This window comes from Pteronotus mesoamericanus, unplaced genomic scaffold, assembly GCF_021234165.1.
Source record: "Pteronotus mesoamericanus isolate MK-2021 breed Mesoamerican mustached bat unplaced genomic scaffold, CSHL_Meso_final contig_263, whole genome shotgun sequence".
NCBI classification, from domain to species: domain Eukaryota; kingdom Metazoa; phylum Chordata; class Mammalia; order Chiroptera; family Mormoopidae; genus Pteronotus; species Pteronotus mesoamericanus.
This window is the reverse complement of record NW_026555112.1, coordinates 7,474,016-7,497,784: the sequence shown is the minus strand read 5'-3', so window position 1 is coordinate 7,497,784 and position 23,769 is coordinate 7,474,016. Positions and strand designations below refer to the sequence as shown.

General features: G+C 40.4%; 1 protein-coding gene across 5 annotated transcripts in view; it reads right to left on the bottom strand.

Annotated features, from left to right (window-relative positions):
* The window catches only part of IGF1 (insulin like growth factor 1), a 74,130-nt gene that overhangs the window by 20,980 nt on the left and 29,381 nt on the right, over window positions 1–23,769 (bottom strand). For all 5 annotated transcript variants that reach the window (XM_054574619.1, XM_054574621.1, XM_054574622.1 and 2 more), the window contains exon 3: window positions 535–716. In XM_054574619.1, the coding sequence (XP_054430594.1) occupies window positions 535–716 (182 nt within the window). The remainder of the gene's footprint in view (window positions 1–534; window positions 717–23,769) is intronic.

Below are 23,769 nucleotides of genomic sequence, written 5' to 3'. Positions count from 1 at the left end.
AGTTTTGTATTTTTTTTTTTTTGGCACCTTTGCAAAATACCAGGGCTTGCAATTTTCCAGGTTTTATTCTTAATAACAATTATGACACATTCACACTCGCCCAACAGTTGTGTTGTGCAGACACATGAAGAGCATTCTATGTACATTAACTTAATTCTTGATAAGGTAGCTATAAGCGTTATCCTAATTTTGTGGATGCAGGTAAGGCTTGTACAGGCTACACTATTCTGCTAAGGGCTCTCCGTTGGTGATTGCAAAGCTAGGACTTCAGTTTTGTCTGACCCCAAAGCCCATGTTTAGTCACTGTTCTCCACCACCTTCTGGTTATCAGATTGTCCAGAAGAGTGGGAGAGAGAATTTGCAATGTGGCATGACCAAAGGGATGGGCATTTGGATGGGTGAGAATGGACCCATTTCGACCTGTAAGCCAGGAGACTAAGGGGATATAATTGCTGTTTGCCGCCCCCTGAACCCTACACACATATAAGACACAGATCTCTTGAGGATGGCCAGAACCCACCCCAGCTGGCTTACCTTCTGAGCCTTGGGCATGTCGGTGTGGCGCTGGGCACGGACAGAGCGGGCCGACTTGGCAGGCTTGAGGGGTGCGCAGTACATCTCCAGCCTCCTCAGATCACAGCTCCGGAAGCAGCACTCGTCCACAATGCCTGTCTGAGGTGCCCTCCGACTGTTGGAGCCATACCCCGTGGGCTTGTCTGTGCAAATCAAATGCAGATTGGCCTGATGTTAGAGTGGAGTATTCCATCTTCAAGGTTCTACCCAGCTTCTGAAGACCACCTCTCCCCACACTAGTTTGCCCACACTTTTGTATGTCAACCTCTTTTTGAAGGTTCTCCAACAATTCTTGTCCCCATAGATCCTTCTGGATTCCATCCAGTATGTCTCCTGAGTCTGTATTATACTCCATAGCACTAACTCATTCATAACATACTTTGCGTTAATTCTCCTGAAGTTCTCAGCAACTTCATGAATCTTGTGTTTGCCCAGACACAAGATTTTCCTTTTATATTGGCTTAGCTGAGAGGCTGCTAGGGATATTAATTAAAAGAAGATCATGTGTTCAGTTTCCTTAATCTTTTTAGCAAATCTGCATAGTTTTTTATGCAGGATGGCTCAAATATTTGCTCTTTTGCTTAATTGCTTCAACTGTAAAATCAAAATAGGCATCAATGAAGTTTTAAATCTGCAATCAGGAAATGACTCCCACTTTTCTGATGTGAAGACTGAGATTTGGAGTTGGAAATGACTTGCTCAAAGTCATTATGCAGTAAATGGTAGAATCAAGATTTAAATTTAGATCTTCTCTCTGCAAAGCCAAAGTGCCTCATAGAGCCCAGGAGGCTTGTTGTACAACTATGAACAAGTCATTTAAGCCTCCTGGGCCTCAGTTTACTCATCTGTAAAGTGGGGTTAATGATATCTGCCTTGTAAGGATTGTTTGAGGATTATGTGAGACAATGTTTGGAAAGTACTGAGAGTATTACCAGACACATAGTAGGTTGTCAGTAAATACTGGTTTGTTTCCTTTGAGCATCGCTTTTGAGGATCTTCCATGGCTTGTGAAGAAACAGTGTGACGGGTGATTGCATCCAGAAACCTCAGAACTTGGAACTAGTTCTAAGTGATGACATTACCAGTATGATAGGACTCCCTCCTCTATTACCGCACAGAGACCAGAAGAATCAATTCTGGTTTGTTTGTTTTTTTCCAATTTTGTTTTCTTATAGAATAATTATTAGACTGAGAGTGAACTAAGTGTCCACTTTTTATGCTATTTGGATTGCCCGTAGGGAACACCATGAGTCAAATTTCTCTTGATATTTGCAAATCAATTAGACCTCTTTACTTGGCAAGTAGGTTTTGGTTTGGTTTCATTTTTTGTTTTGATTTGAACACACTTTTCCTGGCTCTAGAATTAAAAGAAAGGGCAAAACAAGCTTACATGGACCTTAAAATGTACCTGAGTTCTTTGTAAGCTTTTTATTATAGTAGAACTTCTGTTAAACCAAACATTGCTTATACATCAATATACAAAACAGACAAAAGTCAAACTGCCCTGGCTCAGGAAAGGGCAGGGGGACCCGGCCTCAGCTTTCTTTCATGTCCTTGTACTCTCTTGGGAGGTGGAGGGGGACTAAGTTTTCTCCACTGTTCAGGCTTCATGGAAGATTTGCAAACCATTGATCTAGAAGAATCCAATTAATCAATCTGACCTACATGCAGTCTTAAATCCTGACACAGGAGACAGCATTATATCTTAAATTAAAAAGTCTTACATTTGCATAATAATGCCATCATTCTTTAGAATGGAGATTTCAAAGTCAAAAATCCCCAAATTGTATTTTGAACTCCCTGGTTGGGGGTGGGGGGGTCAGACCCAGGTTCATGGCCAACCACCAGACTGGTTTCGCAGCCTTGCTGTTGGAAGGGCCAACCATTCCTGGCAACCTCAACGAACTCAAACGCTTTCTTGCCGTTTGACACAGGAGCCTGGGGATGCATTATCCCCATAAGGCAGGTTCATTGTCACTAAGGACAGCAGAGGGTAGGAACTCAATGAGAGTTCAGTTTGGTGGTCTCTCTTTCTAAGTGGGGTCGGCTGCTTTCGCTGGGGCAAACTCTGAGGGTTCCTTGTGATTGAGGGCTGTGGGGGGACCAGGTAGCTGGCTTCAGTTGGAGCCCCAGTGGGGCTTTCACTTGCCATTGGAAGATTTAATGGCAAGTGTAGGAGACACACTCAGTCTATAAAATAAAACAGCTGTGCTTTTTTGTCCATAGATCAATGAATTTAGGGACAGAGAGTTAGGACTTTTCTGTAATGTTTTATAAAGAAAGTTGACCTTATGTTCAGATATATATTTTTAAATGTTGTTGAAATAGTGAAATAAAGACCTGGATTTTGCCATAAATGTAACTAACAGTTTTCCTACCACAAACCTAGAAAGATGTTTTTCTTTATTCATAATGTCTACAATGGACTAATTGTACTTCATTGGAGATATATGAATATAACAGTGTTTACCTATTTCCTTTTAAAGTTTAATTAGTCCTTTGAAGTACACTATAGGCTTGGTTTCTGGCTCTACATCAAGATATTTAACAAAAGAAATTTCATTTCTCATCAGTTGAGAGGCCACAGTTGAGGGTCCAAGTTTTGCCCTTTATCTTCAAATGCCTCACATGACTTCTTTTTTTCAGAACTGAAATAAAGACACTTGTTGCTGTGGACTTACATTAGAAGCCTGATGCAATGTGGTTTACTATAAAGGCAGTAACATAATTTGCTCCAGTATCAGTTTTGAAAAAAATTAAGATTTTTAATGATCTCTAAATTGCAGCTATGGTCATTATGACTAGTTTGTAAATGTGATAGGGCAAATTGTTCACCCTTTCCTTTAAAGACTCCTCATTAGGCACTCTGCACTCTGACCCAGGGAGTGGAATCACAGCTTGGTAGGTGAGTGGGGAACAAATATTGACTTGAAATAAGAAAGAAAATTTCTAACAATCTGAACTCAAAAGTTTAAAAAATGGGACAGGCTTCTTTTAAAAATAATAAACTTCCTATTGCTGGAAGCAGTTAAGTAAAAGTTGTAAGAACATCTATGAAGACCCTAGGATCATAAATCTGTGCTGAACACAATGTATGACTGCTATGGTGCTTTCTATTCCAAAGACTCTGTATCAAGTGAAGAAATGCAGAAGAAGGCACATCCAGGTCAACTATTCAATATGGTTGGAAGCAATTTACATTGTATTCAAGAAAGGTTGAAATATTTTCTAACTTGGAGGGTGAAAAAAATTTTATGTTTATCATTTGAGCTCCCCAAGACGCTCACAACATTCTTCTTTACTTGATGCTAAAACAAAAGACAGGTGACTGAGAGTTGCAGAGTTCTTTTGTACTGGCATTATGAAGCGTCTGTACATTCACTCAGTCATAAGTGAACAGGTGTCTATAAAATTTAATAGAATTTTTCTTGTTGACGAAGTCTTGACAGTGAAAGCTGACATATTTATATACTTATTTTGTCAGTAACTTTTCTCCAGAGCATGCAGACCAAAGATTGCTTATCAGAGAAGTTGGCCGCCACCTACCCTAGGCCTTGACTCCCCCCTGTGTGTAGATATCATGTGTAGTCACAGTGCACTGGTGTATCTTGAAAGTTGGCCAACAGACAGAATTCCAATTGTTAAACAGCTGGCTTCTATAATAATAGCACTTCCCTTTAAATAATGCATGGTCAGTGGAGTAATTCAATAATCTTCAGGGAAAACTTGCTAGTTACAAGGGTTTTGGGCAGAATTGTGGCATCATCAAAACCACACCAATTAGCTGAGTCTCACATTTTGTCCTGGTTGCAAGCTACTCGCTTCCCTCCATCCCTGAAAGAAAAGGGGTCATGCTGAGATTTAACTGGGGTCATCACTTCTAGAGCAGAGAGCTCTGGTCATTCATCACTGGTAAAAATGGTACTGCCTCTACTGGTGCTACCCAGAGTTGTGTTTCTTACAGTTTTCTGGGAATGCAGTTGTAACATTGTACTCAACTTTAATGCCCTTCGAAACTTCCTCTCTTGTTTATTGAGAATGCTTTAATTAATTTAATATAACCACTAATAAGAGGAGATGTTGATTTGAAGAATCGGTATTTAAATACTGAAAAAATGCAAACATTTTCCAAATAGGGAAATATGCTCTTCTGAAGATATACACTTGTTACTCTTTGGGTTTTGAGGAATAAAACTGATCTCTAGAAATTGCTAACAAAAGGAGGTTCTAAATTTGCTCATATTTTGAGAGCAGGAAAAAAGAATTAAGACAATTCAGGCTGGATTTCAAGGACTATTTCTAGAAAATTCACAATTATGTTTCTTATGGAATACAGAAATAGGATTATTAACTTATCAAAAACTAATTTGCATTTAACTTTGATTAACTGAGGTGAGGATTGATTACCCAATTAAATATTAGAATTGAAATCTATTTAATTCTAAGGAAGTTAGGTTCCCTGCACCAACTATTTATCCAAAATCTCCAGGCATGAGTGACCACTTGGAATAACTCAGAATGGTTAGTCTCTCAGCACAACAGTGTTCCATGAACTGCCTTAGCTAAGAGAAATCCACTCAGATGACATGATTTTGCATGGGATAGTAGTAGGAAAGTTTGGTAAAATATGAGTAATTTTAAAGTTTTCTCCACTTTAATATTCAATTATTTTCAGTTCTGGAAAAATGAGAATCACTTCTCAATATTTCTTACACATCGTATGTCTTTCTATGGAAAACTAGACACCTTTCATGAATTCCTGATATAAAGAAAATTGTGGTAAGACTATTATCCAGGCCCAAAATGTAACACTATCTTGAATTAGTAGGATTCATATTTTACTTAAAGCCTTTTGATAAGTCAGTATTTAATCTTTTAAAAATTCTCTGGAAATCACACTTGAATTTAAATACTTCTGAGATATATGTAGTCATGTGCTTAGTAAAGATGTGGATTTCATAAACTAGCCACATCATTACACACTTAGATTAACATGGGCATGTTCACATACATATTCAAACATATATCAGGAATTAAGTGACTTACCATTAATGTTAAAGCTATTGCCAAACATTTTGAAATTAGGATTGTTTTTGAAGAAGTTTTTCTAAAGTATATACTGATTGCCTGCCTTATACGGTGTTAGCAGACTCTACATTTCTACTTTTCTGAAGAAAGATTTTTCCAAGTAAGATTGACCTTTGGCATCTGTAAAAGTGAACACAGAAAATGTTCTCTTTTCTATGAACTGCATGTCACAAACTTTTCTTGAAAACCTATCAAATGTAGGTATCGATTTCACTTTGGCCTGTGTTAATTTTTAATTGCCAGTGTTTGCTTGTCCCACTACTTCTCCATTGGACAAGATCATCTTTTCTAGGAATTATGACCCTGTTTGACCTGCCAACACCCCTAGCACTCAGCAACTCTTTCGCAGCTACTAAATTCTCATAACCCAAAAAGACCAAAGTCTTCCCGTTGCCCAATCAGGTTGATGTTTGTGTATCTTTGGGCCTAAAAGGAATGAAGCAGAACTCTAGGGGGCTGTCCCTTTCTTCAAACTGTCTTTTCTTTTGGAAGCTCCAATTCAAGGGCAGGTGTGAAAATAGCGCTATTCAGTCTGCCTCTGTCTCCAAGGCCAGGGAACTAGAGCGCAAGGACTAGAGACAAGAGAACTAGAGATTCAGAGGAGATACGTTACTGTTTTAGGACTCTTTGGAGAAATGGGCCGACAGAGTGGGAAGCAACTTGATGTATTACTTTAGCCTGATACAATGCCCTGGAGGATGAGCGTCTTGCCAGGACAGCACAATTTACTAGCTTAGGTCTGTTTCCAGGGCTTGGAGGAGATAGATGTAGCCAACAAAATTACACGTTGGCAAGAGAAATGCTTTGCTGGACAGAAATGTCATCCTAAGGGAATGGTCTGGTTTATCAACGTCTAAGGTAAAAGATAATCAAATGCCAAAGAGGTCATTTTTATGTTTGAATTATTTCAATTGGGTCTGTTATAGAGTTTAGCTACCACTTTCTAGTTATATAGCTTTCACTATTTAGAACCTATAGTAGGATTTGAGTACGACCTGCCTGTGGCATCTGTCATGTCAACAAAGGAGGCAATATGTGGAGTGGCTAAAAGCACAGGTCTTGGAGTCAGACAGACCTGGACTCTCCCACTTACTCACAGTTCACCTTAAACAAGGCACCAAATCTTCCAAGACTTAGATCCTTTTATGTAAAATGGACATTATAAAAGTATTTCCCAGGGCTACTGTGAAGATGATATGAGAATGTATGTAAAGTATTTTGCAAAATGTCTGGAATATAGTCAACTCTGTATAAATGTTAGCTGTTACTATTATTATTATTATTATTATTATTATTATTAAGTTGTGTTGGCTGACACAGCTAACTGGATAGGTATCCTCTTCCTCTCTTAAAAATGCACCCTTTCCAAAGGTTCATCAAAAAGGATGGCCTTTCTAGTTAAAGAAGGATGTTCTCCATGAAAATAAATGAATACCTGTTCTTTTGAAAGGGTACCCAAGCTTTATGTTGTACACAAGGTGGGCAAAAGTAGGTTTATAGTTGTAATACAAATAAATAATATAATAATTAATAAATAATACTACAAGAATGATTTTTGTGTTTAGCATACTCACAACTATAAACGTATGTTTGCCTACCTTGTAGACTGTCCTGGATAGATTTAATCTGAAATAGACATTATGAGAGTGGATCCTGCAATCAAGTCAAACAAGGCCAAGTCATATGGGCTTCCCTTGACCTCTTGTTACCTTTGATTTCTCCCAAATAATCAACTGTCTAAAATAATTGGGTTTTCAGTGTTGGTATCCATTTGCTTATTTCAAAAACAACGCTGCCAGGCATGGGATGGGCAAAATACATGTCAGAGAGGTTTCCCAGTCACTTTCAACCAGAATGTGCATTTCTCTCCATTCCGTGTTGTACCTCCTTTTTTTCCCTTCCTCACCTGTATCTTTCAGGCTCCTGCTATTAGCAGCCACTGACATTCTTTTTACTCACTGATGAGCTTTTGGGCAAAAGCTCATGCTATGTGGAGTTCATGGTAGGCTAGGAATCTTGTGTTTGCCCTGACTCCTGCCAACCACGCTTTGGGAATAAGCAACCCCTGAGTATACAATGTTACCAGGCCCGCATAATCACTACTCCATCTTGGACTCATGCCGGAATGGGATGAAAATAGGCCACAAGAGAAAGAATAAGAAGGGATGTTGAGGAATCGCGTATGTGGACCTTAGTTATCTCATTTTAGTTGAGAAAGACTGTGACGGAAATTGTAAGGTGACTCTGGCTCCAAAGTGGAGATTGTCGCCATGCCACCAGCATTATCTCCTATTCTTACACTGTTATTGTTAGCCTACTCTTTCAGATGTGGGAAGAGAGGCCTTGTAGGCAAAACAGAAGGCACTCGTGAATAGAGGGTAACACCCCTCTTTCTGGTGCCACAGAAAGATGAATCAGCCGAAGGAGTATTAAAACACATTCTCTTTATTTTTAGTTTCACTCTAAAGTCTATCATTTCTCTTTTCTTTGCAACTTGGCACCTGCCCTGGGTTCTCAGGGGCTCTGCTCTCTGTCAGCCTCCTTATTCGGGCCACTGTGTCTTGCTCAGGGCACATCTGGAGATTTTCCCAGGGGTGGGTGTGACATGGTCAGGGTGGCAGGTGAAGGGGTGAAGGGGGAACGTCTGCCAGGGAAGTCTGGGGTGTCTGAAGGGAGAGTGTCAGGAGGTGGACGCTCTGTGAGGAGAGGCGTCCAGGCCTGCATCAAGGGGTGAGCTGGTGGAAGGCAACCTCCACAGCAGCAGAGACCGTCCTTGGCCTTATTGCAGAGCAGAAGCAGCCAGAGTCAGCGACAACTTGAACACAGGGAGAGAAGGAGGAGGGAGGATGGAGAAGATGGTTAAGGCATTACATGATATAAATAACTGTATGGTGTGCACTTCAGTGCCAGTTGGGTTGTGTGGGATGTGCCTTTCATGCCGGCGTGTCAACAGCGTTGTTTCTGCATAGAAAGGTCCTGGGAGTGTTTCTAGAGCACCCAGCACAGAGCAATATGAAGAGAGGGAATGAAAAGAAGGCAATATGGTATATTGAAAACAACACTGGGTGCCAGCCACAGATCTTTTGTGAGAACTCACACGTTATCCAAACTCTCTGAGATTCAGTTTTCTCACGTAGACAACCAAAGAACTAGATAATAATATCAAGCATTTTACTGACAATATGACTCTAAGGATTATTTGGATGGTTATGCTATCCACTTTTTTAATCAATAAGGTATATAATCCTTTAATCAAGAAGGCATCAATGTTTCTCCCTAAAATGAGGGAAGCACATAGTGAAGAGAAGTTTCATGAGAGAACTAGGAATTTCCTCTCTGTCAGGTTTAATTTTAGATAAAAACAAGATGTGTAGGCTGAACTTAAGAAAACCAGGGATCAGCATTGAGCTTGGTGGAGGAAAATGAAGAAAATATCTAATATGGATGTGTGTTCAAGTAAGGGGGTGGCTAAGACCATCTACGGGGTTTGCACAAACCAACTCAAGACTGGATACACGTGCATTTAGAAAAAGGATAAGAAGGGTAAGAGTCATTTGCTAGAGCTTTTGAAACAGTGGAAAGAGCCAAATACACTTTGAAAACCAGAGCCCTTGGAAATTAGAATTACTGTGAGGAGATTCTAGAAATCCCAGGACAAAGCTGATCACCATCGCATTTTACAAAGCTGCATCTTGAAAGATGAATAAGTGACAAGTTCTAGGAGGGCTGTAAATATTGTTGAACTTCCTAGTGCTCAATGCGGCCAGCATTTTATTTTACTAGTTTCCTTTGAGTCTGTCAATGGTATTTGAATCCTCTGTACAATATTCAGTACTTGCCAGGGGGACAGATGCATAGTTTCCCTTAAAAATTCCAGCTATGACCACATGTTATCTTATCTCTACTAATGTGAATGGGCTTCTAGGAAGGTCATCATCTCTGCCATTGGTACCCCATTTCTGCCCAGAGGATAAAATTAAAATATGACCATTATAAACATGGCTTTTCAAATGTTACTCCTTTTTTGTAAAATAAGCTAATGTTAAGGTTATTGAAATTTTAAAGTCTGTGCAAGGAGTTATCAAGCAGGTTTTAGTATTTTTCATCAAAATACTAAGTAGGTATATAGACTCAGGCTGAATGGTCATTTAGAGAGTAATTATATTATTTCAGGAAAACTCAGCTATCTGGACTTATCAGACTATCCTTTGTTTCTCTTCTATGGAATTTTTCTGCTATAACTTTCCCCTTAATATTTGATTTGCTTATACATGACCAAGAGACTTTCTTCAAACTATTGTATTTTAGAATTTCATATATCTTTGGACATGAAAGCAAACTCAAAGCCAACCTAAGAGGATTCTTAGTAATCTGGCAATCACTGAACCTGCTAGCTTTTCGTCACTGCCCTCTACCTCACCCCCAAAACTATTATTTTTGTGAACTTAAGAAATGACTGTGAATAAGAAGAAAGAGTGGTTTGGTTCAGTTATAGCCTGTCTCCAAGCTAACCTCTGTTCTCATTTTTATTTCATCTGGGACCAATATCATGCCTATATCTCTAAAACTTGTTGAGTACTTTTTAGCAAAAATTATTATCAGTCGAGAAAATTATCTGATCATCTTATTTATTTTACTAAATTCAGCAAAGAAAAACCTTTTTAGTTTGTGATATCGGCTGAAAAAACCAAACCCTTTCTTGTTTTTAATTTTTTCTCACTACACCAGCACACTGTGAGTGACTGGCCACATCGCCCTGGGAACCCCACTCTGAGGCAGTGGTCACCTGGCCTCCTAGCCAGTCACTCACTTCTGTGAGTCTCCTTTCTGAGAACTGAGGAGAGTTTCCCCTGCAGTCATATCCAATTTATCACAAAACCTATCCACGGTTGCAGAATTAGTTAGCTTCATTATGAGTAAACGATGGGAGGCCTAATGTGTCACAGAGCGAGGGAGGTGCCTTTGGGCAGGGGCACTGGACCAGGATAACTCCTTGTGGGACATTTTATTTCCTTCAACACTTGTCTTTTCTCTATTCTCTTTGGCTCAGGTCTGTGCTGGGAAAGCTCTATGGTGGTACTGCTTATGCTAATATTTAGGCATGATTAGCTCTGTCCTAACCAGCTGGAAATGAGTACTCAAGTTCAGAGGCAAAGTGCCCTCTTCTGATGGACAGCATTCTAGCAGGAGAGCCTCCATTTTATCTTCTCAGACTTGCAATAAGTATAGATACTTCTTGACTTACGATGGGGTTATGTTCCGATAAACCCATAGTTATAAGGTAAAAATATCTTAAGTTGAAAATGCATTTAAAATTACAGTGAGGAGTATCAATTTTTTACCCTTGTAGTTGCATGGTTCACTGGAAGCTGGGGCTCCCTGCTGCTGTCCAGCATCATGAGACTGTATAGTACTGCATATCGCTAACCCAGGAAAAGATGAACATTCAGAATTCAAAGTACAGTTTATACTGAATACATATTGTTTTGCACCATTGTAAATTTGAAAAATCATTAAGTTGAACCATAGTAGGTCAAGGAACTCCCTCTCACACTTGTGAGAAAGAAGAATATCAAATCCATGGATCTCTGGCCCCAGCCAGTGTGGCTAAGTTGGTTAGGAGTCATCCTGCAAAGTGAAAGCTCATCAGTTCAATTTCTGGTCAGGGCGCATGCTGGGGTTGTGGGTTTGGTCCCACATTGGAGCTCATATGAGAGGCAATGGATCAATGTTGTTACTCCCTCACATTGTTATTTCTCTCCCTCTCTTTTCCCTCCCTTTCCCTCTCTCTGAAAATAAATAAAATATTTTTTAAAAGTCCATGGACCTCTGCATGGGTATGGTCTCCATGATCACCATGATGTCAAATGGATATTTGCATAAAAGTTGCATATATAAACTGTTAGGTTGATGTGAAGAAATGACCCCTCAAGGTCTTATAGGGATGGAAAGAGAGAAGTGAAGCTTTTTGACTGCATGGTAGGTTCTGATAAGAGAATGTAGAGAGAGCTACATACATCCCCATTCCTGAGCTGTGAGCCCAAGTCATTGGAAATGACTTATAAAGAGGAAAGAATGATATGAAAAAAGGGGGCACTGGTGTAGAAATATTTTAGTATACTTCTAAGATTTGTTAATTTATTGAATTTTTCTTTTCAAGTAATTTTTAGTCCTCCTCTTCATTTGCTCCTGGTTCAGGGTGAGCCTTTGGTAAAAGTCACTTGTGAAGTCTTAGCCCTCCAGTATCTTCGCATTGAACTAGTGCTCCCATGGTCCCCTGATATCTGCCCTCAGCAGGCATTTCCTGCAGTCAGACTATGAACCATGATAAATTCCTTGCATTCTTAAGAACATCTGTGTCTTTTTTTGCCACATCTTTTTTCCTGATACTCAACAGGCCACAAATCACCCTGGATTTCTCTTTTCAGGCTGTTGATGTCTTAATACTCTCCTTTCAACTAAATTCCTCTCTTGTCCTTGGCTGTGCCTCTTGGCTTCCCAGTCTTCTCATCTCCCTTGTCTGGGTTAGTCATCTGTGGCATCCCCAAGAGTGTCCCTTTCTCCCAGCCTTCTATCTGAAATTATGCATTTTTTTATATGTCAGAGTTACCATGCAGACCATGCTACCTGGTTTGAGCATGATTAAGCTCCCTAACATGATTTAAACATAGTTGGGCAGACACCGCCATGCAGCAAGAACACTTGAGGAGACAGAAATGTAGAGGGTACCAATTAGCTAATGAGAAGAAACTATAATAAGACCCGAAGATACAATCAAATGAGATTGGAAACTTTTCCATTAAACATAAGTTTTTTCCTGAGCTCAAAAGGGGGCATTTCATTCTTCTGTTCATTTTATATTTAAACTTAATTATTTCACATTGAAAACAACAGGAAGCCTTGCAATAATACACTATCAATAGCTTCCCTTTGGTGAGTGCTTTCTATTAAGCTACTATTGCAAATATTACTTTTCATGTCTTATCTCATTTACATCCTACAGCAACTACGTGGCATAGTCATTATTACTATAGCCATTTTACATAGGAGGAAACTGAGGTGTAGCAAGTTTAGTAACTTAACCAAACTACATAGCTAGTAAGTTGTAGAATAAGTTCACCTTATTCGGGGACATCTTGAAAGCGGGGGAATTCCCAGCTGAGGACAAACTCTGACATTGACACTGTTACTGGCATTTTCAAAGGTACATAATGCTAATATCCATGAAGGTATGTATGAGGGAGGTCATCTAAGTCAGCAGACCAAGCCCAGGGGTTGAGCATGTGCAGGAGACAGAGCTTTATCCTAGAGAGGGCCAGAAGGAATGTTACGCACAGCTTTCACCAGAGAGAGAAGTCTGTGCAATCCTGCCATTGAGGGCAAAGCTGGGTATTGGATACTCACTTCTCACCCAGTAAACTCTGATTTTTTCCAGTTTCAGAAGGGCCAATTGGCTCTGTCTGTCATGCAGCCAGACCAGCTTGTTTCCAATCTCCTTAGATTGAACTAAGTTATAGAAACTTCATCAGAAATTAAAATATAGACATTTTACTCACAATCTTGGCATCCCAACAAATCACATTATCTCCATTTTTCTAACTTTTTCTAGTTCTCATCCAGATGAACATATTTTGTCAGAACTACAGTCACAGCCTAAATTTAATGTAGTATTATGTTTCTTTCACTTAACGTTATAGTGCAAGCATTTTTCATATTGCTGCATAATCTTCATAATTATAATATTAAAGTTGTAGAATATTTTATTGAGTAGATCTGCCATCATTTATTTCTTTAACTACCTTCTCATTATAAGACATTTAGTCTATTTCCAGTTCTATCATAATTTTAACTAATAGAACAGTGTCTCTGGGCACATAACTTCCTACCCCTCTGAGATCATTTATAAGAATTAATTCCTAGGATTGGAATTAGTGAGCTGAAGGATATTATCAGACAGTCCTATTTTTTTCTAAAGGTAAGTGCATTTACTATTTTTGATGAAAGCTCACCATTTTGCACAAGGACCAAAATGGAAGACCACCAAAGGACCAAAGTAGAGAATTATAACCAGATTTTCTTCCAGGATTAGAAAAGAGACAGCCAAGGTGGAACACAAACAGGAATCTTACCTGCATCCCATGAATGAGAATAAGAGAACCAAATTCTGTTTTCAATTACTAGTGTACTTTCCTCTGAAGGAAACCTGGGGTGTAACCAGGACTTGGGCTTGGCACCCAAAAGCTCGCCAAGTAGAAGAAAAACCAGGGAAAATGAAATTGATGACAAGAGATCCTCCTGATTCTCTCAACTTTAAAAATCACCAAGTACCTGCGAGTTTTTTTTTTCTGTAGGGTGGGGAGAGAGAAAGCCAAGGAGCCAAGACAGCACCACACCTCACTACATGGAGAGGGGGAATCTGCTTCTCTGCTCCCTCTGAACCCAGGTCCTCTCTGGGTCACCAGGTTCCTGCCCAATCTGCTGTCTCTCAACCTTCTCTCAGGGAGTGATATCCCTGGCAGTCTGCCTCCTCATCCAATACAAAAGTTGGTCAACTATATCTGTCCTCCTTCAGCCACACTATTGCTCTTTTGATGATAAATCCTGTAATCCCCAGTCTTTATTGAGCACCTACTATGTTCTAGACACTGCTCTCAATACTGAGGATCCAAAGTGAACAAAACAGACAAAAATGAGAAGACAGGTCACAATCCCCTTTATAACCCTGGTGACTGTGACAATTATAAAGGAAACTGTAGTGCAGAGTTGCTGAACTCAACAGTTTAATGACAACTGCCCAGAGCAATTATGTCTGAGTTTAGCAAGAGACATTGATTTCAGGCCCCTGGGAAATTCCTGTCTGGGGACACATTCCCACTAACCGCTCTGAAGGTGTAAAACGATTCTTTTGTGCATCATAAACGAGCACTTAACTATCTATTAGCCTTTATTTTCTGTTTTATGAGGACTGGCCCCATTTCCCAACTTGAAGCATCTTAAGTGTTTCATATTTCTGTATCTAGAAGTAGAGCATGGGGCACTTACCAAGCACTTCATAAATGCTCACTGATCAATGGATTGAAAAGTTGAGAGCAAAATCAGTACACAGAGAGGCACAACGTAAAGAAATGTTTACAGAGGAGAGAAAAGACCCAACGTCAGCCAACCTCTCTGTTTCCTTTCTCACTCAAAGGGGATGATAATTGTATTGACCTCTACCATGTTGTGGTTAGTTAAGGCAAGCAAAGAGCTGGGAACAGCAAGGGGCACAGAGCAAGCACTCACGAAACGTCACCTTCCATTGCCATCCTTAGCGTGGACGTTAACAAATTCATTGCGAGTCTGTGTGGTGAAGTGGTTAGAGCACAGGTTCCGGAGCCTGGAGCTGGTTTGCCTGAGCTTAGAAGCTGGCTCCACCATTTCTAATTATGTAGCTGTGGGTAGGTTATTAACCTCTCAATTCTCATCTGGAAAGGGGAATGCAAACCCACCTCACAGGGTCCTTGTGATGAATGCATGAGTAAACGCTTACCAAATGTTAAGTTACAGTTACTCAGGAAAGAGTAAGTGAATGACCATGATGTGCCTGGACTTGAGGTTCAGAATACAGAAGAGGACAAAGGAGTCGCAATCTTCGTGCACTCTCCTCCTCCCCCTGCCCTCCCCAGCCAGCCGAGCTAACTCTAGATCTAACTGCAGAGAGTGCAGGGCAGTTCACAAGTCACTTTCGCACACATTCTGCCCTGCAGCCATTTCAACAAACCTAGGAGGCAGATGGAATTATTCCCATTTTATAGATGAGGAAAGAGAGTTCAAGTGACTTCCGAATCTAGAAGTTCCTTTGATTCCAGTTAGTAAAACTTCTCCATTGCATACATCTCCCCTAAACTCCACGAAAGGATGAATTTCAGGTTCATATAACTTTGAGGGTTCCATGACTAGCAGGCTGTGAGGTGGGCGGTTATACAATGATATATATCTGTGCTCCTCAAATGTGAGCCTGCCTCAGTATCTGCCAGAGGGCTGGTTAAAACATTGCGGGGCCCTACCCTCAGGGTTTCTGTATCAATAGGCCTGAGCTGTGCCTGAGGATCTGCATTTCCAAGTTCTCAGATGACGCAGATGACTCTGTGATGCAGTCTTCCAACATGTATATATAGGATGAAGCAGCACAACATGAGGAAGGAGGAAAGGGCCACTGAGACTCAGTCCTGGGAACGGCCTCTTACATTTAAAAACTCCAGAAAGGCTTCATACCTTTTTTGACAACTGCCTAATAAAGGTATCCATATGTTAGCCTAGTATCAGAACCACTTTTCCTGAAGAAGGAAAATAAAAGTCATAACCCTCCAAAGAAACTAAACTGAAACGAAAACTACAAGTTGATCTTTTTTCCTTTCCTGCATTTTTTTATTTGTGCAGTCTGTGTCATTCTGACTTCCAGCTAGCACCTAAAGACAACAAGCCAGGTCACAGGGAAAGAAATCAGAGCCTTAGCAGATTCCCCAGCCAAAAGCAAAGCTAGGAACACAAGGACAGCCTATGATACTGAAAGCTGCCTTTACTAAGTACTGGGTTCATTTTATTTTTAGGCTTTCAAAATTGTCAGGTGGGTATTTAAGCCAATCTGCACAATTGTAAAACTTAGTTCAGAAGACAGACTTTCAGAAGACCTAAATTTACCTTTTCTGGGCCTTCACCTTTTATAACCTCCTAGGGTTATGCAGAGAAGCCGAACAGGTAGAGTGGGTTCTTGGCACACCTTCAGAAACACATCTTCAAAGCATCCTTTCATGGATCATTCACACTTGTGGCAAAGGAGGGCAAAAGGGAAATATACTACTGATGATTGCCTATGGAACCTCCGTGGTTACATAAAGCAAAGGACAGTCAAGTTTGCAGAGAAGAAAACAATCAGTTTGTTATTTGTCACTCAGGCTACACAGAATCACCACAATTTCTCAAGCAAGTGTCAGAATCCATCCTGCAGAGGAAATGGTTAATTAACCCAACTGCTTCTATACAGAAGTGGCAGGAAGAAGGCAGAGGCTGCTCTATTTTTTTCCAAGCCCTTCTCCTGAGAGTGTGTGTGAGGCTCCCACAGCTTTAAACCAAGTGGTGCCCTGCAGTCAGGAAATCCATATTGGGAGCACAGGGAGGAAAGCTGGCTTGACAGTTATAACTTTCCTCCAGGTCCCTGTTTCCACTTCCCTTTAAAGAAGGAGTTGGGTTTTTAATGATTCCCTTTCTAGTCACTTCCAGTTGCCTTGCTAGGTCATTGCAGTACGTGCCTTCTTCATAGATCTTTTTCTGGAAAAGATCAGAGGGAAAATGACCTCATTTACTAATGGGGAAGCCAAGTGGGTATCCCCAGGGTTGGCAGGTAGTTCTGTGGTGAGGGGTCTCCCTGCCCTCCCTGGCTGTTTCTCAGGTGGCAATCACCATGGGATCCTCTAGGAAGGTAGCAATGGGCACAGGGACACTGATCAGCCCCCCTCCCCCCATTTTGTACTGAGCATTCTACCAGGGCCACAGGAAGCTTGGGAGGAGGAAGAATACTTGGTCTTGTTCTAAGAAACCCAGAGGCTAAACAAAAATGTGGACCTCTGTAGACCAAAAAGATGTCTACAGGATCTGAGAGCAGAAACTTATTAGAACTTGAGCACTAACATGTCCTTAAAAATCCTCCAGTCTGTGGATGAGTTTGGTAGGAGGCCTGGGAACCCTCTGCATGATGTGTAATTATGTATGTTTGTGGATTTTCCTGGAAAGAGGAAATTCAGGCACTTGAAAGATTCTCAAGATGAAATGCGGCCGCTTGTAACAATGTGGATGGATCTTGAGAATACCATGCTAAGCAAAATAAGTCAGACAGAAAAAGTTAACCTATATAACTTTATTAACAAATGTGACCCCAATAAACCTAATAAAAAAAGAAAGAAAAAGAACTATATGATTCACTCATATGTGAGATATAAAACTGAAAGTAACAAATGAACAAAGAAGATGAGCAAATAAAAACTCATAGACACAGACAATAGTGTGGTGGTTACCAGAGGAGACAGTAAAGGGTAAAGAGGATCAAATATATGGTGATGGACAAAGTTTTGACTCTGGGTGGTAGGGACACAATGCAATATACAGATGACATATCATAGAATTGTACACATGAAACCTACCTAATCTTATCAACCATTGTCACCCCAATAAATTTAATTAAAAAAAAAAAGATTCTCAAAAGGCTCCATGATTTGAGGAAACTAGGGAAGTACAAGTCCATGCTCCAAGAGAAGCTAGTCTTGTGCACATCATACCTTTCAGAAACTCCCAGGCCTGGCTTGTACATCGGCTGCTGTGATCTGAATGATATCCCAAATGCAAGTCCATCGTCAAAAGACTTCAGAGGACCCAAGGTATCTCCTGAGCCCAGCATTGATCATTCACGCAGGAGTGTGTTCTTCAAGAGGTTCCATGTGAAAAGCTTAGGAATCAGCTGCAAATACTATCACACTTTGGAAAGTCTTAAAGTTCACCAGCTTATCTAAGGTTTTGAGAAGTCAGTGAAGACAGCTACTTAATGTCATGGAAGTCCATTGTCCCCACTTAATTGCCCCCTGGAGTCCTGTTCTCCAGGAATGTCTATTAACTTTCTGAGGAACTAAAGCACCTGTATCCTGAAAGTCCTTCTGTTTATCTCATCTTTTGATGAAAGAAATAATAGTCCTTTGAAAATGTAAGTAATTAACTTTAACTAATAAACAGCATGTTATCAGCTATTAACATCCCAGCAAAAGTTAGTTTTAGGTCTGGAAGAAGAGACAAAAGGAAAGTTGGTTTGCTAAAGAGGCTTGGTTCAGAATAGCAGATCCTGCCTGCGAAGTTGTAAGCTCTTTAGAGCCCTGTCCTTGGGGAGGTCTTTCCTGTCTAAGGTGGCCACCATCCTGAGGCTTATCATTCCATTGTTTCTTTCAAAACATTTACCAAGAGTTGACATGATAGTGTTTATTTATTGGTTGACTTGTAATTTGTCTTTTTCCTCCTCTACCATCTTTGAAATGTGAAGTCCATGAAAGAAAGAAGAGCTTATATATCTTCTTCACTGCTCTTATCCCAACACCCACATCAGGTCTGCAGAGGGTAAGTGCTTAATGCATATATCTGTTCATAGCCCCAGTGCTTATATCATTGGAGCTGGAAAACATGTTTGTTGAATAAATGAATGGGGAGGGGTGGTCTGCATTGCTTTTCAAGCTAAAATCATGCTTGTGGGTCTTGGGAGAAATCAGTGACATTCAGGCCCTTCTAGGATTGATATAAATTGAGATTCCTTCCTCAATAACTGAATTAATAGACTAGAATGTCTTTCACATTGTACTAAGGCAGGAAAATGTCTTCAAGCGTTAAGGGGTAGGATTAGAATTTAAAATGACCTTTAAAAATTTAGAAAGGGGAGAGGTCATTAAAAACAGGAAGATGTTTAAAATGGACAAAAATGGGCTCCAACTGGCAGAGAGAAGTCCTATAGCAAAATAGCTGTGGGCCCTGAGTGAGCAAGAAAGTACTACACGAAATTGTAATATGAGGCGTGCAAATGTTGAGAATTATGAAATGAAAGCCTAGAGTTAATCCTTCCACAAAACTTGGCATTGCTGAGGTTTTAATTAGAGTGGGAACTCATATTTCATCCTCCTATTTTAGGACTCATTTGGGGAAACTGGAAAGGGTCCAGATAGGAGTAAAACAAAGTGATTAACTGGATGGAAAATTAAGACTTAGCCCCCAAAAGAAAAGGTCAGGAGGTGGCTTAATTAGCACTGCCAGGTATGAGAAGGGTTATTATTACATAGAGTATTCTACCTCATCTCCAGGACTAGACAAGGATAAACAGACTTGTGCTCCTTTGAAAGTGTTTCCATTAAAACGTTGGGAAGAATTTCTTGATTGTAAGGGGAAAACATACGGACCCCAGGGCACTGTGGGAAACTGCCCTGGAGATTTTTAAATGTAGGATGACAACCATCTGCCTTGGAAGGCTTAGATAGAGGCAGGGGACTGGACCTAAGGACCTCTTGGCTTTCCTTCTGTCTTTGATTCTGTGTTCAGAATCACGGCCACTAAGCACCCCCCTTCTACAATAATCCTCCATTCCTGTCGTAAGACAGACCCCACACTGTCGAAATCCTGATGGTGTCCCCTGAGAGGAGCTCGATTGTTCTCTTCTGAATGGGAAGGAAACTGATAGTGTTGCTTCAGCTGCTTCACTTCTCCAGCCCCCACAGAGAGAGGCCAACTCTTGTCCTGATGGACCTCCCCAAATACTGGGATGGCCTGCTCTCCATCTTGTGTGGGATCGGAAGACGTGGATGTAGTTGGAGACAGATGACACCGCCAAGAACTAAGGAATATCTGAGCTCCGAAGCACTTCAGAGCTCATTCAGACTGATCCCCTTGCTGCTAAATGAGGAATCTGACATCTTGAAAGATTAAATGACTCTCTCCAGGTCATGTAGCCAGTTCCTTCCACCTGGGACTGAAACCCAGGCCTTCTGGCTCTCCTCACTACCTGTGCTTATGCTTCAGTTGGAAGAAACATTTTTAATGCAGGTAAAATGCCTGAAAACGTATCTTCAGTAGCTGAACTGCAGGTAAAAACGTGAGCAAGGAAGAACAGAAATTCTACTAGTAGGTTACAGATACCTGGCAGTGTCATTCAACTTGAGTGAGCAAGGATGGGTTACCCATACTTTTTAACAGATCAATTTTTCCATATGTAAGTGAAACATTTGGACCAGGGACATTTTGAGGCTTATTCCAATTGCAATGTTATGATTCTGTATATGGATTAAAAAAAATGAATAGAAGCTCAGTTTCTGGGCTAAGAGAATGGGTTTTTGTGGAGATCATTTGTGATGTAATTGATGATGTTCTCAGTCCCTTTAGGGCTCCTCAGGTCTCCCATTGCTCCGGCAACATTCCAGGCACTTATGACTCTCTTGTCTCCAGCTTTTTCCTACCCTTGATTCATCTTTTAGAGGAGCTACAGAAAAGGAAACAGGTGATAGAGGATGTTAGGTTCAGGAGTTAAGAGTGAAACACTAAGAGTGGGAAATAATGGGCAAGCAGACAGTGGAGAGAATGAATCAGAAGAACCGTGGTGCCCCAGATCTTCAGAGCTTTTGGGAAGTGTGTGGTCTTCCCATGGAATGTGAAAAGGGGTGACAAGCCCTTTTATGTAGATATTGGATAAAAGTATGATGTAAGGAGATCAGAAAACCTGGGGACATCTGTTTTATATGTATACTATCGCATTCAGTTCTTACAACAGTCCTATAAGATGGGTGCCATTATTATTCCCATTTTAAAGTTGAAAACACTGAGCCTTAGAAAAGTTTATTAATTTTGTATCAAGATCACCCACCTATTAAGTGGCCAAGCAAAGGTTCAAACTCAGCTCTGTCCAAGCACTAAATCATTCTACTACAGTGCTTCTCAACTTGAGTAGCAGCTTTCTGCCTAGACAGAAACCAATGGAATGAGTTTAGTGCATCTTAGAGCATCTTTTCAGAGAAAGTTAGTATGAAACAATAAAAAATAAATCCCAGTACATCTCTTAACTCACTTACTTGATATGGCTAACAGATGGTACCAAAAGAGGTATATTTTTCTTTATCTTTTTCCAGAGTGATTTTCCATATTAGTATGCTTGGCCTGGTAAACGATGAAGTGAAATGAATGCTGTTTGCATTCTAAAAAGCCCACTATGCTACTCCCCCATTATTTTAAGCTCCTTTTTGAGCTCTGTTGATATCATTTGTCATTTCTCACAGTGCTGAGAAGTTTATTAATTACTTTTGTCTTGTTTGACACAATCCAACAGACATAAAGAAAAGAGCAACCAAGGATAAAGACTTTCTCTTAGCAGCCACTCATTTGCACTAACACATCTGGCAAAAAGATAGGGTATGAAATTGCTCAAAAAACATGGTCACCAGGAGCATTGTTAATGTTTTTATGCCCAAGTTGGTCTGAAGCCTGGAGAAGAGCCAGCCTTATATGCAGGCAGAATAATGATAATAATAAATGTTAGCCAAACATTTACTGTGTAACAAATACTGTGCTAGCACTACTGATCATCTCACATCAGCCTCCAGAAACCTATGGGGGAGGTTTTAGTCCCAATTTTAATAGCAAGAGAAATAGTTCAGAGATCAGGCAGTTCATCAAGTGATGCTGCCAGGATTGGCATCTGGATCTGGCTGACACCAGACCAAACTTTGATTTTGTAGTGCATAGTTGAACTCCTAGGTGATATGACTTAAAGAGCTCTGGGATGGCCCTTCTGGCAGGGATTCCTACACATTGCCCAACAGCCATTCTTCCTTCTTCCATAATAATAGAAACACTAATTTTCAGCTGACTTTATTTCCTGGCTTCCCTTGCAGCTACGTGTGGTCATTTGCTCAAATTCTAGATAACAGAATATAAGTTAAGTGTCACATGACAACATCTAGGATCCTTCCTTAAAAGACAGTTATCATGTATCCCTTTCTTCTTTTCAGTTTTTCTGCTGGAAGGAATGTTGTTCCACCCAGCAAGAAAATTGCATCCAAGATGTTCCAGCAGTTATTTTGGGTCATATAGATGATGGGCATGATATTAGGATGCTAAAGTAGAAAGCTAGAAGGAGCCTGTATCTCTAAGGATTTTTGTGGAACAGAGCTGCTGTTCAGCAGGTAGTTCAGCCACCCTAAGCTATATATCTTGGGAATTCTACATGAAAGAAATAAACTTTCATGTTGTTTAAGCCAAAATAATCCTGGAACTCTGTTACTTGCAAAATATCTTAATCATAACCACTTAATAAATGAACAAAGTTCATTGAAGGTCACTGGCTATTACTGTTACCTCAATGTCACCATTATAGTTTTGTTCTATTGGGTTAAGATACACACACACACACACACACACACACAGAGCTGCTGGGAAGAAAGGCAACATATCACCTCAGGTGCATGAATGGAGCAGGAGGAGGCACAAAATAGGCAAGTTTTGGTTGCCTATAATTCTGTGTCTGGCCTCTGTAGGTGCTGTGATGAGGTGCAGGGAACGAAATGGAAGGGACAGAGCAGATTTAAGGCCATCCTTGCTCTTAACAATATGGAAGAGGCCCAATTTCTATGTTGTCCAAACAGTTTAGTTCAGGGGCTGTTCTTTTTCTAGGAAATTCATCCAGATCTGTGATTACACAGAGCAAAAGTTCAGGTTACGTCAGTATTGAATTAATGGTGATGATGATACCTTTGAATCGGCAGTACTAGACTGAAATAGGAGAGCTAAGACCAGATGGATAAAAAATCCTCTGAGCACTGCCTCAGCTTCACAGGGAAGAATGGAGTACCCTCTATGAGCAGTCATTTGCTGATTTATTCACTCTTAAATTCATTCAACAATCTTATTGACAGTCTACTATGTGACAAGCATACTTCCTATGAATTAAATATTATGGAAAGTTGGTGACAAAATAGTTTTTAATCTACTTTTTCTGTAGAAATAAGTACAATTCAAAAAGAAGTCACTTTAGCCCTGACTGGTGTGGCTCAGTGGGCTGAATGTCATCCTGCAAACTGAAAGGTCACAAGTTTGATTCGTGGTTAGGGCACAGGCCTAGGTTGCAGGCCAGGTCCCTGATTAGGGGCGTGCAAGAAGCAACCAATTGATGCTCTCTCACACATCACATCGATATATCTTACCCTCTCTTTCTCTCTCCTTTCCCCCATCTCTAAAATAAATAGGATTTTTTTTTAAAAAAAGTCACTTTAGAATGCAAAAACCAAACAAAACTATTGATTACCTGGCATATATAAGGCACTGTCCTAAGTGTAGTGGAGTATGTGAAAATGGTTGTATAAAGCAAAGCCCTGTCTTTCAAGGTGTTTGAGGATAAGATAACCCACAAGTGACCATAATACAAAGCAGAGTGAGGTTAAGTGCCTTAGTAGATACAAGACAAAATGAAGGGTCAGAGAAAGAACCTGCTGAGTCACTGAGGGGCTAGGTCCACTCACGAGAGAGATGCCTATCTCATGGATTGCTGGACCATCTATTGCTGTG